This window comes from Boleophthalmus pectinirostris, unplaced genomic scaffold (assembly GCF_026225935.1).
Source record: "Boleophthalmus pectinirostris isolate CB_2022bp ecotype Guang Dong unplaced genomic scaffold, ASM2622593v1 HiC_scaffold_17, whole genome shotgun sequence".
In the NCBI taxonomy this organism is placed as follows: Eukaryota; Metazoa; Chordata; class Actinopteri; order Gobiiformes; family Gobiidae; genus Boleophthalmus; species Boleophthalmus pectinirostris.
The window spans coordinates 16865084-16881810 of NW_026571115.1; the positions used below are offsets into that span (position 1 = coordinate 16865084).

At 37.9% G+C, this 16727-nt stretch overlaps 3 protein-coding genes across 3 annotated transcripts; all 3 read left to right on the forward strand.

Annotated features, from left to right (window-relative positions):
* Positions 1-548: 548 nt before the first annotated feature.
* On the forward strand, positions 549-2775 carry LOC110167045 (microfibril-associated glycoprotein 4-like). The gene is made up of 5 exons (XM_020932346.2): positions 549-602; positions 679-870; positions 1348-1444; positions 1683-1850; positions 1918-2775. Exons 1-5 carry the CDS (start codon positions 600-602, stop codon positions 2160-2162), a joined length of 705 nt encoding a protein of 234 aa, XP_020788005.1. The 5' UTR covers positions 549-599; the 3' UTR covers positions 2163-2775.
* Positions 2776-4294: 1519 nt separating this feature from the next.
* On the forward strand, positions 4295-6671 carry soul5 (heme-binding protein soul5). The gene is made up of 6 exons (XM_055152415.1): positions 4295-4429; positions 4540-4618; positions 5247-5352; positions 5462-5664; positions 6152-6300; positions 6391-6671. The coding sequence occupies exons 3-6, from the start codon at positions 5304-5306 to the stop codon at positions 6452-6454; spliced, it is 465 nt and encodes a 154-aa protein (XP_055008390.1). The 5' UTR covers positions 4295-4429; positions 4540-4618; positions 5247-5303; the 3' UTR covers positions 6455-6671.
* A 7379-nt stretch (positions 6672-14050) lies between these two features.
* Positions 14051-16673, forward strand: nr5a5 (nuclear receptor subfamily 5, group A, member 5). Its single transcript, XM_020934178.1, has 7 exons — positions 14051-14150; positions 14433-14548; positions 14644-14785; positions 14893-15641; positions 15756-15875; positions 15955-16102; positions 16426-16673. The coding sequence occupies exons 1-7, from the start codon at positions 14051-14053 to the stop codon at positions 16671-16673; spliced, it is 1623 nt and encodes a 540-aa protein (XP_020789837.1).
* Positions 16674-16727: the final 54 nt, after the last annotated feature.

The following is a 16727-nucleotide window of genomic DNA, read 5'->3' on the forward strand; positions in this document are numbered from 1 at the left end:
ATGGGGCCCTGTATTTCTATGTTCTTGCGATATTTAATATTTTAGTTCCATAGTATGGAGCAGCCAGTGGATTTTTTTTAATTTGTCTAAATCAAATGTAAGTCTGTAATACCAGTACCACTTTATAATAGCTTCTCCATAATTAGCCTTAATAAAGCATAAACAAAATCTTAATGTAAAAATAGTTTATCAAGAATGATTCAGGCTACTCAACTGTTTTATTAAAGGGTTAGTATTTAGGGTTAATTAAGTGTGAATCCATGCTAAGGCTATAAAAAGTGTGGCTTGTATAAAATTTTTATGTCACAAATGGTTGGTTTCACACACCTAACAGTTTAAGTTTCATTTTAGTTGAGTTTATTACAAAACATACAGTAAAAAATGTTAAGCAGAGTAAAGAAAATACAGTTTGTAAACAGGACATGCCCTTGACTTATGAATGTGATATTGTTGTCTAATTCATTTCTACGTATCTAATTCACACACATGGTGGTGGTAATCATTAATAGGTTATTTTTGCTTATTTTGCTCAATAGTACAAGGTCCAGTTCCTCTATTTTCCACGTATCATTAGTAACCAAATCACACAGAGGACAAACATGGTAAGATAAAAGTATTAGCAAATTTTCACTCTAAGATTAAATAACTGCAGCTCTTTCTTTTCCTTGGAACTGGTAGCATTTTCTAGCCTTGTTGCTGTTGATCCCAGTAGCTACCTGCACCCCAACTTCTAACCCTGTTGACTGCAGTGAGGTGTATGAAAAAGGCTATGGACACAACGGAGTGTACAACATCTACCCAGCAGGGCCGCTATCCCCTATACAAGTCTACTGTGACATGGATGAGGGGAATGAAGGCAAAAAATGGACAGTAAGTATTTCCTATGTTTATCCTGTCAATCAGTAAACAGTTGTGTTCACAGTTTCATGCTGAAATTTAAAAACAGTTGCGGAGAACTTACCTCTTCAATTATCTCTTCAAGTAAAGGTAATAATATGGGCCACTTATTCATTATATAAAGATGAAATTAAATCACAGTCCACATATTCTCTGACCAATGGCATGGGACTGGTTTGTTGTGCATGTTGACAATTGTCAAATGGGACAATTTTAGACTTTACAAATCTATTTAAAAAGTATAACTGCTCCCAAAATCTACTCAGTTACAGTAACATGACTTTTTGTGATGAGTTACTTAAAAACAAGATTCTCAACTATATGTTTAAAGAATTAGCTTAAAAATTCAGGAAATTACAAAATCAGGAATTTAGTATCTGAATGAAACCAGGAGTAGCAGTGTGGGCGCTATAATTTATCTATAATCTCTAAATCTCTAATATTTTTCAGGTCATTCAGAGAAGAAAAGACGGCACAGTTAACTTTTACAGAGGCTGGGACCAATATAACACTGGTTTTGGACAGGCATCTGGAGAATACTGGTTAGGTAAAACTTTTATGCAAACTTCTAAGCCTACATGAAGCCTAAAATAATGAATATATAAATTCTGTATTAAAAATGATTAAAATGATAAAATTCTACCATTTCAAATTCAACAACTATAGAAAAACAACAGTTATAGAAAATAAACATTTTAAAAATTATTACAGGAAAAATTATTCCAGTAGACAATTGTATCTGAACCTTTTTACCTAAGAAATTTGCTTTAAATGTCCATCTGAAGGTCTAGAGACCATTCACACTCTCATCACGCGGAAGAACTTTGAACTGAGAGTGGACATGGAGGACTTTACAGGAGCCAAAGTCTTCGCTCACTACCAGTCCTTCTCGATAGGTTCAGAGCAGGAGGGCTACAAGCTCAATCTGAGTGGATTTGTGGACGGTGGAGCTGGTGAGTTTGGAACAGAAACACAGTCAACAGTTAAGCTTATCTCTGAGATAACCTCTTATCTTTTCAGGAGATTCTCTGACTGGTCATATCAACTTCCCTTTTTCCACATTTGACAAGGATCAAGATGCTTATAATGGAAACTGTGCTCAGGCCTACTTAGGAGGATGGTGGTATGGAAAGTGCCACAATTCCAATCTTAATGGAATGTACCTCTGGGGCAGCTCTGCCTATGGCCAAGGAATCAACTGGTCCTCTTGGAAAGGGTATGAATATTCACTGAAAGCCATTGCAATGAAAATTAGGCCAAGTTAGGTTAGGTTAAGCTGCTTTATTCATACCCATAGGTACCCAGATTTCACATCTCATTCATCCACATTATACACAATTGATACAAAAACACAATTACAATAAAGTGTTACAGTACTCCATAGAAGAATGGTTTTGTTCCACAAATAATTAAATAATTCATCATGTTTGGCTAAAAATCACAATAACTATAAGAAAAAAAAAAACAGGACAGGACTGAAATAATCACATTTTGGTTTGATGTCACTTGATGCATTGCTTCTATGCATTTTTTTCATATAATTTGTAAATTTGTTGACACTAGCAAATAATTTTGTTTGTACAAGTACACGTGTCCTTATAAACTAAATACAGTATACATTAGCACACCATGGTCAATTGTACACATAATAAATATATATATAATTATATAAAATAATTATATTTTTTCAGACTATTTCCACATGGGGGCGACAGAGACAAATATTCCAATTTAGTTAAAGAGCGTGTTAATTTCTGTTAACCTATTATAAAGCTAGTTATACCATTAATTATGATACATTTGTGATTTGAGTGTGTTGAATAAAAAGCTGAATCAGTGCTGAAATAGCAGTAACAACCATCTTTCCTTTTCTATCTCAATAAGTTTAAAAGTCACTATGTAACGAAATTATATAATGCATTTTATGAAATGTTATCTGTTGTCTTGTGTGTTTCTGTGAAATATTAATAAATAGATAAATGGTGATAGGCTATATGTGTTTATGTTAAAATTGGTAATGCCATAACCTAAAAACAAAAAAAGCTACTGGACTGGAGGGAATTCTTACACACAAATCAACTTCACGTGCCTTATTTCTGAAAAGAGAAGAGTTACAAAGTTTGCCTTTGGCTTTTTATAGTCTTTACACAGAAAGCCTTTTATGTAACATTTTTGTACATATGTACTCCTTTGAAATGAGCAGTGGTGGAAGAAGTACTCAGTTACCAGCTACTTACCTAAAAGTACAGATACAGAAGCAAAACAGTAAAGTAAAGTATCACATGAAAAAATCTACTAAAGTATTTAAGTTCCCATTTAAAAATGTACTTAAAGAGTAGAAAGTAAAAGTATTTCACATAGATACTGAGATCTAATAAAGCTTTGATGCACTGATTTTGATACAAATTTGTGTTGAATTTTGTTCAATTGAATTGATTTTTCAGTTACATTTTTTGTTTGTTTTCTATGTTTGCATATTTTTGTTTGCTCAAACTACAAACATGTTAAAAATATACCCCTCATGCTTTCGGTAAAGTACAGTTACCTAAGCATTTTACATAAGTACAATACTTCACTGCTTTTACTTTGTTACATTCCACCACTAGAAATAAGACCCCAGATCATCCTCCCAGAGGTTTCATTTATTTGATGCCAGATCCTACCTAAACCCTAATACTTTGCCCTGTTTGAATTCTTAGTGATATTACATATTACTTTATAACACAGATGGGCCTGGGTTTTGTGGAATGTGGGAGTGAAACTGAACAGATCAAGAGCTTAAACTTAAATGTGAGACTTACAGGAGGCTTATAGGAAATCAATTCTTATCCACCAAACACAGTGTAACAGTAGACAGGATCCTCAGTCCCATCAGAGAGAGCTGTGAAAGACAAAACTATATTATTATCAGTTTTGTATAGGCTCACAAGTGTAGTCCTCTGGAACATTTTGTAGCACGTATAATGTTCCATGAGAACTAGGATTGCTGCCCACTGTGTGTTAACCTGACCCTCCACAAAGCATTTCTGCTTTTGTTGTTTAAGTCTACAGAAAATATAAGAACAAAAATATATATACAGGAGGGGCATCTGGGTAGAAACAATAAAATTCTAAATTTACTTTAGTATATTTAATGACATGCCATCTTTAACAAAATGTATACAAATAATTATTCCATTCACTTGGGAATAACTGTATAACCATCCTGTCCTTACAAATATGGATACCTAATCTTTTCTTTTGTTCATGTGCTTAGATAAGCTCTATTGTTTTGGTTGAGTAACACATTCAGGGTGTGGCAGTTGACAGGTTTAAATAAAGAGGTGCTAGGACACCAAATCAGAAGAAAGAGAGGAGTCCGAACAACGTTCATAATGTGAGTATTTAACACTTTAGCTTTTTTTAAATTAAGTCTAAATAGAAACTGCCTCAAAATAATTGAATGATTGAATGATGAATGATTCTGTTTTAGGATCTGCCTTACCACACTTGTTGGCTTTTTGTTGGTTCTGACAGCTGAAGCTGGTGTGGGGTACGTGCTTGCTGTATTGATGTTCCACCTTCAGACAAAATCTACAAATTATAATGTAAAAACGTAAAAATAAATAACAAATAACAGATTTTTCATGGTTTAATCCACAGGAGCTCAGAGGGATCCGTCTGTAATGAGACACCACAATGTCTCCTGTTCGAGCGTATTTGTAAAAGCCAAAACTTTGAGGTGAGCCGGCCACATCCTCTGGCATGTCTTAATGACTAGGGCTGCAGCAAAAAAAATATTTTAGAAGTCAACTAGTCTGTGTTTTTCAACTTTGTTTAGTTGACTAGTCATGTGGCAGGTGGCCATAAATTTTTTTTTGTTTTTTTTTAACTATAGAGCGGCCTTTGGCAAATAGCCTTTGTCAGATAGTTTGTTTCTTTTTCTCTTTCTTGGCTGCACTGTGGTCTAAATAAAGAATACATTTTTGCAAGCCTATTTCTAAACAATCACATAACTGAGATTAGGCAATCTAGGATGTCACACAATGTTCTTTATGTTCACACAATCTTTTTATTACCACATTTATGAGAAACTTTGCCTGTTTACAATTTTCAATTATTGACGATGTAGTGAAATCCACAATTTAGTTTCTATTACTGAAAAGACTAGCATCTATTATGAACTTTTAGATTTCAGAAATGTTGTTAATGCTATAAGATTTAAAAGTAAATGTTTTTGAGTGTGTAAGACTACATTTATAATATTAAATATAATATTGTTACTTCTAAAATTATAACAATTATGTTACATCTTCATGTGGTGACATCTTGAAAAATATATTTCTGACATCCTTACTGCCTTCTGTTAGGTCCGTCGCTATGGTCCTGTGAAATGGGTGTGCACTTCATTCAGTGCCCCCACTTGGATGCTTGGAGTAGGGCCTGCATTTTGGCGTATGAAAAATTACCTAGATGGTAAGTACCCCAGTAAATTACACTGTGAGTTTTCCATTCTTTATATTAGAAGTATGTCTATTCTTATAGTTAAGATAACATTTGATTTGTGTATTTAATTGTCACTCAGAAAATCAAATTCCCATGAAGACAGCTCCTGCCTTTATTGAAATGCCACCAGACGATCCTCCACAGACACAGAACTCACAGTCTTCTTGGTTAGATAAACTCAAGAACCTTTCAAAGTTGCTTCCCAAAATACGCGAGTACACAATCTGCTTTCTGCTCCCAATGGAGAATCAGAGCAACCCTCCGCAGCCCACCAACTCCAAGGTAATAAGAGAATCATACATTTACTAATTTATTGTTTTTTCCTTTGTGGAAATTACTAGGGATGGTTGATTTATTGGTTCAGAGCGTTTTCCCATATAATATCTGCACCGGTCCAAAATTGAAATGTAGCAGATATTTTTTTCTAAGATGGCCAAATCTCTATGAAAGCATGAGTTATTCCAAGTTTGTCCAAGTTTTTTTTATCCACAATCATGGAACAAATGATTTTATATCCTAGATAAATATATGTTGTTATTTTTCCTAACATAAATTTGTGGGCCTTGCAAATGGACTTTAAAATCTTAATATTAGGATCACAAAAATAATGGCCAAAAACAAAAACAAAACAAAACAAAATCTATGTCAAATCATCCCTAGTCTTGGTCACAGTAGCAAGTTCAATACAATAATAATAATAATAATAATAATAATAATAATAATAATAATAATAATTGAGCAAATCCAAAACTCATCAAACATGCTGCAGGTGAAGATTGTGGAGACTGGAGAGAGATACTTGTACGTCAGGCCCTACAATGACTGGGTGAAAGCTGATGCTGCTGAAGCTCAAGTCCTATTCAATAGTATCAATATAACCAGCTATGAAAAGCCCCACTATGCCGTTGGCTACAACAGGTGAGACACATATCATTTTAAATAATATGATTTTCTATGAGTTAGTAAAGTGTCAATGGCCCTACTCATGTGTGCATCATTTCTCTACAGTCCAATGAATCCCAATCCATATTCAGAAGTGTGGGTTGTGGTTGATGGTGTGCCTCAATGCTGAAGAAGGTGAAGATACAATATACTCAAGCAAAGAGAAGATATACCTCACAATACACTTTAATATACCTGATCAATGAATATATAACTAGATATTTGTAAAGAAACATTTAATTCATTGCATTAGCTGTAATTAGAATATCACAAACATGTGGTGCTGTTTGATCCTTGTCTAAAATGACGCTGCTTTTTTATACAAAATTTATCATATGTATAGCTGACACTGAGATGCCTATGACTATGCACCTAGAATAACTGCAATAAAGGCTGTGTTTGTGAATTACCTCTAAACTGTCTGATTGATTGAGTGATTGATTGATGAACAAAATTTAATTAAAAATAACCTGCATTGTATCAAAAACATCCAACCACTCACAGCTGAGCAGTGGGTGGGCATTATCAATTCTAGACAGCGATATTTTGACAAATAAAGGTTGATACATCTCAACACTGTCCAAACACCATGAATCTATACTGTACTTTAGATGTGAGTGATGATTTAAAAGATTATTAAACCTATTTTATTTACATATTTACTAAAAAAAAAAAAAAAAGTAGGTCGATAGAGAACCAATTCTCATTTACAGTGATGACCTGGTCAAGACCAAGCAGCACAAGAAGTACACAAAAAGTAGTGTAGTGAATTCAACGCATAATAAGAATACAAATAATACAAATAAATCGCATCTTTTGCACATTACATTATTAACTATAATGACTATTTGTAACTGGGTCCAAGATTTCTTGATCACTAGGTACCAAACCTTCAACATCTTCAACATCTCCCCACCCTATGGGTGAGCCCCTTTGGCATACACAGGACTACACTGCTCACCACATATCCATAAGAGTCAAACTTGCAGATGACACAGTAGTCACAGGGCTCTGACTGACTTTGGGGATGGTTAGACTGGTGAGTTTGGGACAATTAAACTTTAACTTTAAATAATTTCCATATATTTTATAAACCCATTTCCAGCAAATAGCTATTCATATATATTTAGATTCTCTTGGTGTCTGTAAATAATAGGTTTTTTTAGTTCAGCAGAACAGATAAATAAATACTATGCTATTGTAAATATGTCCAGTATGCACAGGGGGGCGACAAACAAGTCAGTTTAGTTTGACCCCTAGGTCTTGGTGCTGAAGCTGATGAAACACTTCACAAATATTATGCATGAAAGGAATGTTGCAGCAATGTTGTAGCATCTCCTGTCACATATGTGTATAATATATATATGTAGAAAATATGTATAAAAGACCAAAGTTGTGGTTAGTTTTGTGTGATCCTATGAATTCAAAAACTGCCTTCTGGTACAAAGCATTAGATTATATTAACAACATGAGTTGGTCTCAGTTTCATCCATTTATTTTAAACTGAAGGATGCACCACCTTCTCACAGTGCAAATAAGCTTTAATAATCATCATTTGATGTGAATTTTTCCATTAACAAGCAGCCATACGTAAAGCTGGGGGAACAGTTGCCAGGACACTCCTGTTACACACCATTATAATCTCTCATATTTTATAATGAGGTCCCTGGAACATTCTGGTGTATAATATTCAACTTGAACTAGTTTCTTTATCCATTTGGGAAACAACCAGTGTGATTCGTGCTAAGCTCAAAAACAAATGCAAAATTTAAAAAAAAAGTTTGAAGGGGTGCACATCTGACTGTATGTGCTTTGTGTCGCATTTCCGTATGAAAAGTGCTCTATAAATAAATTTGATTGATTGATTGATATGTTTTATGGTTTAATTCTATAGAATATTAAAACAAACCTACATGTGACAGGTTAAAACAATGAATTGTAATTGAGTCTTATTTTAATTTAAAACAACTTTTAAAAGAAGCAGAATGTGCTTTTCTAAAGAAGATAAAAATCCAGTTATATAGTTTAATTCACCTGGGACTAATTATATGCCCGTTGCATCCTTACAAATATAGTTTAGTCTTTTCCTTTTTTTATTTGAGCTCTATTGTTTTGTTTGGAAAACACTAATGAAATCAGAAGGAGAGGAGTTCAAGCAATCGTAATGTGAGCATTTATTTAACATCTTTACATTTTTAAAGAACATTTAAAAATAAACTGAAAATACTGATTAAGTATTCTGTTTTAGGATCTATCTTATCACATTTGTTGACTTTTCGTTGGTTGAGACAGCATGCCAAACTTATTTCTAGCTAAATCAACCTGTTTTAGTCCAGTCACATGTCAACACTACTCCTGAACTCCTGAACATATAGTGGCAACTTTATAGTAAAAAAATAAAATAAATAAATAATAATAATAATAATAAAAAATAATCCTTCATAATTTTGTCAGATTCACTGCTATGACCCTCGTAATGTGGTCTCCATTTCCTACTCTACAGCAGCCTTTTGGTGGAGTGGAGAATTATCTGCATTTTGGGATCTGAAAAAATAGGTAGATGGTAATTAGGCCAATACAACTGTTAGTAACTGAGCCCTAATTTAATGCATGGCTGTTTTTCTGTGTATTCATTTGTCAACCAGATAATGACATAGAGATGGAGACAGCTCCTGTCACTGTCAAAATTCCTGAAGGTCTTCCACAAGAGAAGATATTTTCTAGGATGTTCACCAAGCACGAATGAGTTTTCTACTGCCAAGTAAGCATCAGAGACTATAACTTTACATAATATTATTGTCTAAATCACTCAAGTGAGTCAACCTAATTACTCGTGTGCACTTAATGTCTCCTGCAGTCCAATACTTCAAACCATATTCAGAAGTGTGGGTTGTAGTGGATGGTGAGCCACAGTGCTAAAGCAAGAGAAGATCGTCAAGCTGTCTTCGATAATGAGGGAAATACCCCAAGAAATCTTCAGGTATCGGTACAATTTGAAAAAAAAAAAAAAAAAATTCATTGTTGTTACTTGTTTTGAAAAGAATGGATAACAGTACACACTGTAATTATTATAATCATTGTTTTTAAACACAAAACCCATTCTTTATATGGATCCATGATACACTATGTATGACTGATAACTTGAATAAAGACTTAAACAGCTAAACAATCTGTGAGGTGTCTGATTTTGAGAAATAAACTAAATGAAAGAAATAATAAAGTTAACTGCATTGTAAAAGACCCGTTCCAAAACAACTGAAATTGAATACAATACTGACCCACCAAGTAAACAACATTTGTCTCTAGAAAAGAAGCCCCTTCTATTTATCCTTGACAAAAGCACTACTGATTTTACAGATTAATTAAAAGTGAAGTTGAAGGTGACCAATGTCTGGCAGTTACACTGTGTTACACGGTGTATGTCTTTAACATGCATTATTATTTATACAAAAAGATGTGTTATGGCGCAACAATGGAGGTACCCAAAAGATGGACTTCAGACCAGTTCACAAAATGAAAAAAGGAGAATTTATTTTACAAAGAGCAGAATGAGGGCTGAAGCAGGGCTTTGAGCAGGGCAGGAGCAGGGCTTGGAGCAGGGCAGAGGCAGGGCAGAGGCAGGGCAGAAGCAGGACTGGAGCAGGGCTGGAGCAGGGCTGGAGACGGCAGGGATCACTGAAGGGCAGAGAACGCAGGTAAGTAAAATGTTTCGGCAAAAGGCAAGTAGCAAAAACGTAGAATCGAGGAGCCAAGAGGTTCAGGTAAGGGGTTGAGGAGACCAGAGGGAGCTTGATGATTTGACTTGCTTCGGGCACAGGTAGTACAAGCGGCAATAAAAGATCGAGTGTCCTTGCTCATAGATGGCCACCATAATTTCTGTTTAAGAAAAGCTAAGGTCCGGTGGAAACCAGGGTGACACATAAGTTTAGAACTATGCCCCCACTGGAGAACCTGAGCTCACACCGATTCCGGCACAAAAAGTGAGTTAGGCGGACAGTTACCTGGGGCAGGTTGGTTTTGTTGAGCCTCACGGACCACTGTTTCAATTTCCCAATGAATAGATGCAACCAGGGAAGTAGATGGAGCAACCTCAGGTGAATTATCTGGATTGTCAATCACACACATAGCAGGCAGGATGGGCTCAGACAGAGACTCAGAGACATCAGGAGAGAACTGACGAGATAAGGAGTCTGGCTTTATATTCTGAGAACCAGGGCTGTAGGTTAGGACAAAGTTGAACCTTCCCAGGAACAGAGCCCATCTAGCCTGTCGGGAGTTGAGCCTCTTGGCAGAACGGAGATATGACAGGTTTTTGTGGTCGGTCCAAACAATGAAGGGATGTTCCGCACCCTCCAGCCAGTGCCTCCACTCCTGCAAGGCCAAAACCACAGCCAAAAGTTCTCTATTACCAATGTCATAATTAACCTCAGCAGGTGACAGACTGTGAGAGAAGAAGGCACAAGGATGAATCTTTTGCTCTGTAGTGGAACGGTGGGAAAGGATGGCTCCCACCCCGGAGTGTGACGCATCAACCTCTACGATAAATTGCCTGGAGGGATCGGGATTAGAACAGGAGCAGAGGTGAACAGAGATTTAAGAGTAGCAAAAGCATCTTCCGCCTCACTGGACCACTTAAAGGGGGTGAGGGTAGAGGTAAGACGAGTCAGTGGGGCTGCCTTTCTGCTGTAGTCCTTGATAAATCTCCTATAAAAGTTTGCAAACCCTAGAAAATGCTGAAGTTGTCTTCTGGTTTCTGGTCTGGGCTTTCACCTTTTCAGGATCTGCCTTGATCTGCCCCTGTTGAATGACAAAGCCCAGAAAGTTAACAGATGTTGCATGAAACTCACACTTCTCCGCTTTCACAAAGAGCTTGTTCTCTAGGAGGCGCTGCAGGACAAGTCTGACATGCTGGACATGTTCTTTAAGATCCCTGGAAAAGATGAGAATGTCATCCAAATAGACAAAAACAAATTTATTCAGCATATCCTGAAGAACATCGTTGACAAGAGCTTGGAAAACTGCTGGTGCATTTGTAAGACCAAATGGCATCACCAAGTACTCAAAATGTCCGAGTGGGGTGTTAAATGCGGTCTTCCACTCTTCACCTTGTCTAATGATAAGCATTTCTTAAATTCAGCTTAGTAAAAATGTTGGCTTGATGAAGGGGTTCAATGTTGGCTTGATGAAGGGGTTCAAAGGCTGAGTCAATGAGTGGTAGGGGGTACTTATTTTTAACAGTTATGTCATTTAACCCTCTATAGTCAATACAAGGCCTTAACGTCTTGTCCTTCTTCCCCACGAAGAAAAATCCTGCGCCAACAGGTGATGAAGAGGGACGAATTAGGCCAGCAGCTAAAGAATCCTTGATGTAAACCTCCATAGTCTCCCTCTCAGGACCTGAAAGTTCATATAAGCAACTAGATGGTAAAGGAGGGAGGAGGGCAGCAGCCATGACAAGATGTGTAAAAGGTGTAACTTTTCTGGTGGAGGGTCTGTCAAATGCTTTTTCTCCATGGAGATGTCATTGTTTTGTCTGTACTATTCCACAGTATGTGGCATCTTCATGGAGACCAAACCAGACCAAATTTCAGGTCAGATCTGTAGCAACACATCCCTGCTCACAGTCAGGATATTTTTGTGCTATAAACCCACCTGTAATTGAATTAATGTAAGGTAGCATTGTTTAATGTCATATTATGGAACATTCCAGGCAGAGCAATGACATATCCACAGAAAAAAGCATGTGATGGACCCCAAACAAAAGTGGTCACTTTTTTTATACTTTACATAAAGGAACCACTCACCCATTCACACACACATTCATACATCAACTCTTACCAACTGAGCTACTGTCGCACCTTCAAGATGTGTTGAAACCACCACTGTTGGGCAAGTTACTTTGAAACTGTAATGCGTTATTTATTACCTATTACTGTCATTTCAAAGTAATTCGTTACATTACAATATTACTGCATTTAAAATGTAAGGCATTACACTACTATTGCATTACTTCAAGTTACTCTCACCAAAATAACTTCTGCGCTGTATATGGACTGAACCAGGACTAAACCAGGTCTAAACCAGGACTAAACCAGAGCTGAACCAGGACTAAACCAGAAGTGAACTAGGACTAAAACAGGACTCACTGTAGGGAAGGGCTCGAAGGTGACCGCAGGAGAAAGGAGCGGCTCTGCTCCACACCTCATGGAGGTAAGAGCGGCTGTCCCCCTGCTGCTCGGGCTCGTGGCCCTGATTTCAGCAACTATTTGCAGGGCGGTGCAAGAGTCTGTTACAGCGCGTAACTTCTACCTTCCTTCAGCGTGTCCAGAAGTCCAACTTTTTGTGTGATGGTTTGCATCTTCCTCTGTCTTTTGGGTGCGAGTGCAGGAGCCTTTGTCAGTGCAGAACGTTTCGTCGACGTTGTGGGTTTCGTCGGGGAGAAAACTTGCAACCGTACAGCACTTCAGAATCACACTGCTACAGACTGAACATGTATTTAAATTTGGCAGCTGAACACATTCTGTACTGTTCTGTACAGGAGACAGGAGTCCCTTGGCCAGTCAGGACGCAGCGGGAGAAACGCAATACGCATTCATACAATGTAAAAAAAAAACAGGGCATGCAAAATTGCACAAAAATAAAAATAAAAAAAATAAAAATCTGCGAGACAGCGAAAAGTGAACTGCGATAGAGGGAGGGACGAGTGTAAACCAGGTCTAAACCAGAACTGACCCAGGTCTAAACCAGGTCTAAACAGCGTGGAGTTCTTTGTCAGTCCTTTCGCCCGCGGTTACCTGAAGGTCTATGAGGGCGCATCTCCGGCGTTTCACCGCTGCTGATATCGAGGTGATTTTAGCGAATTTGTATGAAGAAAAACCCACCACTTCAATCCAGGTTAAAAAAAAAACACTGTAACGCGCGTTACTCACATTTGTACCGAGTAAAATATTACTATTTTTCCCCCTGTAATGCCTTACATTACTGCGTTACAGCAAAAAGTAATGCATTACTGTAATTCGTTACTTTTATAACGCGTTACTCCCAACACTGGAAACCACACATTCAAATTTAAAATAGAAAAAATATCAACAGTATCTACAGTACATTATAACTGTCTACCTGTGAAAATCATACAAAGTTCAGGAATGCAGTTTAGCCACAGTGCTTTTCCAGTGATCATTAAAATGGAATTGTTAATAATGTTTCTTTGTTTCATCTGTGTCATATGACCTTGAAGAGTGGACCTGCCCTAGCCAAGGCTTTCTCTGGTCTATACTCTATTCAACGCCAATCCTCCAAATAATCATAACACATACAACTTGTTTTATAACCCTGTATTTTACATTTACATAACAATAACTATGTTTGATATTATTATGTTTGATAAACAGTTAAGCATTAAACACATATTTATTTATTACAATGGAGAAGTTTCTTTTCTTTCTGTAGACTCTTATCTTATCAGCTGTGCACCAAGATGCTTCCATGATAGTTTTCGTTCTGCCTCTAGACACTGGGCAATAGGCTGTCCCACTGGAGGACAGAGGAGTGCCAGTCAGGAGAGGTTTATGAGCCCCAGAATGGAGCGAAGTCCACTCTTGTGTCTCACACAATAAGCATGGGCTCAGCTGGGTCCTTTGGCCTTCCGGCTGGCCTCGGCACAGTGTCTGGTCTCCAGTCTCCACAATGAGGACCAGGCCTGAGTGACTGTGGAGCTCCAGCCAGAATGGACCCACCGTGTTTCCCCTCACTGCACAGTGCCCCCTGGGCAGGACCGTCTGTGGCCCACATGAAGGAGGGCGTACAGGCAGAGGCAGCACCCACATGTGAGTACAGGACAAAAGACATGGTGTGACATTTAACAAGTGAATGTGATCTTAGGAGTCAGTCACTGTAAACTTTTGGTGAATTTTCTGTTTTCATATTTACTTACTTAAAGATCAGAGCTATCATTGCAAAAATTATGTAAGAATCATATCTACCCTTACATCACATTGTGATAAGAGAATGAGACAGAGACTCCAGGGAATTGATCAGTAATACAAACTAAATTGTACCTATGCATTTAAAACATGCTTATTTAAAAAAAAAAATGTTTCCGTGTACAGCCCCAGAGTTAAACACAGAGAATGACACCAGACCTGAATCACAGGAGAGCTGTCCAGTTTGTGGAGACAAAGTGTCTGGATACCACTATGGCCTGCTCACCTGTGAGAGCTGCAAGGTAACCTCAAGTATACCAAAGTACAATACATCCTCTTCTGGCACGGACAAAGTAGTTGCAATTTTTGATTTTTCTCACCCTTTCTTTCTCTGCAGGGCTTTTTTAAGCGGTCAGTGCAAAACAACAAACATTACACCTGTACAGAACAACAGAACTGCCCCATGAACCTCACTCAAAGAAAGCGCTGTCCTTACTGTCGCTTCCAGAAATGTTTAGCTGTGGGCATGAAGAAAGAAGGTACCACTCTCCACTACACAATCTCAAGCAATCTGTCTTACTTCACTGACATGTAAAACCATTGTGTTGTGGCCTATCATATAAGTAGTCTTCCTCTGTGTTGACAGCTGTACGAGCCGACCGTATGAGAGGTGGAAGAAACAGATTTGGTCCTTTATATCGTCGCGACAGGCAGATAAAACAGCAAAGGTCTTATCAACAGACAAATGCTGCCCCCTACCGGATTAAAGTGGAAAGTACAATACCACACCAATCTGTGACTCCAAATGACCTTTATCCTGCTGATTGGAGCTTAAATACTGCATTGTCTTCTGCTACTTTTCAACATAGTCACATGTACCACACAGATATTTCTCATCCAGAATTATCTACTCATTGGGATTGTAGTGTGAATCCTGATAGAGGGATCACTTCTCCATCACTGCCCTACACAGAGCGTCTTCCTCAAACCTTAGCGGGATACCCCCTGGAAAAATCTCATATGTCTTTTGATTACCATACAGCTTCTACCAGCCACACACTGGACAAAATGACTAGTCAATCTTACACCTCAAGAAATGCACAAATGGCTTCTTCAAATGTAAACACAGACCCCATTTTGGACCACACGTCACCCCCAAGCCAAGGCCCTTCCTCCAGCTCACTTCCATCCAACTTTTTAGATTCACTTCTTGAGTCAGAACAAGACGAAGACCAGTTATGTGCAAAAGTCCTTTCCAGTCTGCAGCGAGAACAAGCTAACCGAGGCAAACATGACTGCCTCAACACTTTCAGCATCATGTGCAAAATGGCTGACCAGACACTTTTTGGGCTTGTTGAGTGGGCCAGAAACAGTGCACTTTTCAAGGAACTCAAGGTAAAAAGGAAAACAATAATGCTACAGTGAATATTTATGCACATTAATATTTGTGCCTGAATAAACCTGAACGATGTGTTAGACGTGGGTAAAAAACAGATGTACCTGTCCTAGGTAGAAGACCAAATGCAGCTTCTGCAGAACTGCTGGAGTGAACTCCTGGTGTTGGACCATCTCTGCAGGCAGGTGACCTATGGGAAAGAGGGATGCATATATCTGGTCACAAGACAGCAGGTAGTAAATCATTTCTTTAAGAACTTAATAATAATAATAATCTTCTCCTCATCCATCATCTTCTGTCATTGAAGCGCAGATTGAGGTCTCTACCATCATCTCACAGGCTGGAGTGACACTGAGCAGCCTCGTGTCCAGAGCGCAGGACCTGGTGACCAAGTTAAAAGAGCTCAAGTTTGACAGAAAAGAGTTTGTCTGCCTCAAGTACCTAGTATTATTTAACCCCGGTAAGTTCTGCAGGTTCATGTAAAAATAAAAATAATAACAATAAGACATAGATGTTAGAAAATAAGGGTTTTATAAATTGTACATTTTAATTCGATTTCAAAAGTGAAACGCACCGTATTCAGTTACATGACATTTCTAGTAATGAACGCTATTTTGAGGACTTTTCACTCATATTTTTACAATTTAAAAATATCTTACTTATTCTCTTGTTATAAGTTAAAACTCATGGACAGGCTAGGCTACAAATTAAGATATTAGCCAAGGCTTAAAAGCCTTCATTCTGCAAAAATCCGTCCATTAGTGTTTCCTTCCCCGTGTCCAGATGTGAAGTCGGTGGTGAACCGCAGACAGGTGGAGCAGACGCAGGAGCGCATCAACAGGGCGCTGATGGAGCACACCCAACAGTCACATCCGGGACACTCCGATAAGTTTGGGCAGCTGCTGCTCCGACTACCCGAAGTGCGCAGCATCAGTTTACAAGTGGAGGAGTATTTGTACCAGCGCCACCTGCTGGGAGACCTGCCCTGTAACTCACTGCTCACGGAAATGCTGCACACTAAACACAGCTGAAAGTATCCCCATATAATTATTGATGATAATTATTGATTATTCCAGACTGTTTTG

Coding starts and splice junctions, on each gene's coding strand:
- soul5 (XM_055152415.1), top strand. CDS start 5,304: ATGCTTGGAGTAGGGCCTGCATTTTGGCGTATGAAAAATTACCTAGAT. Junction 5,353..5,461: donor TATGAAAAATTACCTAGATG/GTAAGTACCCCA, acceptor ATTGTCACTCAG/AAAATCAAATTCCCATGAAG. Junction 5,665..6,151: donor CGCAGCCCACCAACTCCAAG/GTAATAAGAGAA, acceptor AACATGCTGCAG/GTGAAGATTGTGGAGACTGG.
- nr5a5 (XM_020934178.1), top strand. CDS start 14,051: ATGGACCCACCGTGTTTCCCCTCACTGCACAGTGCCCCCTGGGCAGGA. Junction 14,151..14,432: donor GGCAGAGGCAGCACCCACAT/GTGAGTACAGGA, acceptor TTCCGTGTACAG/CCCCAGAGTTAAACACAGAG. Junction 14,786..14,892: donor TGTGGGCATGAAGAAAGAAG/GTACCACTCTCC, acceptor CTGTGTTGACAG/CTGTACGAGCCGACCGTATG.
- LOC110167045 (XM_020932346.2), top strand. Junction 871..1,347: donor ATGAAGGCAAAAAATGGACA/GTAAGTATTTCC, acceptor AATATTTTTCAG/GTCATTCAGAGAAGAAAAGA. Junction 1,445..1,682: donor ATCTGGAGAATACTGGTTAG/GTAAAACTTTTA, acceptor GTCCATCTGAAG/GTCTAGAGACCATTCACACT.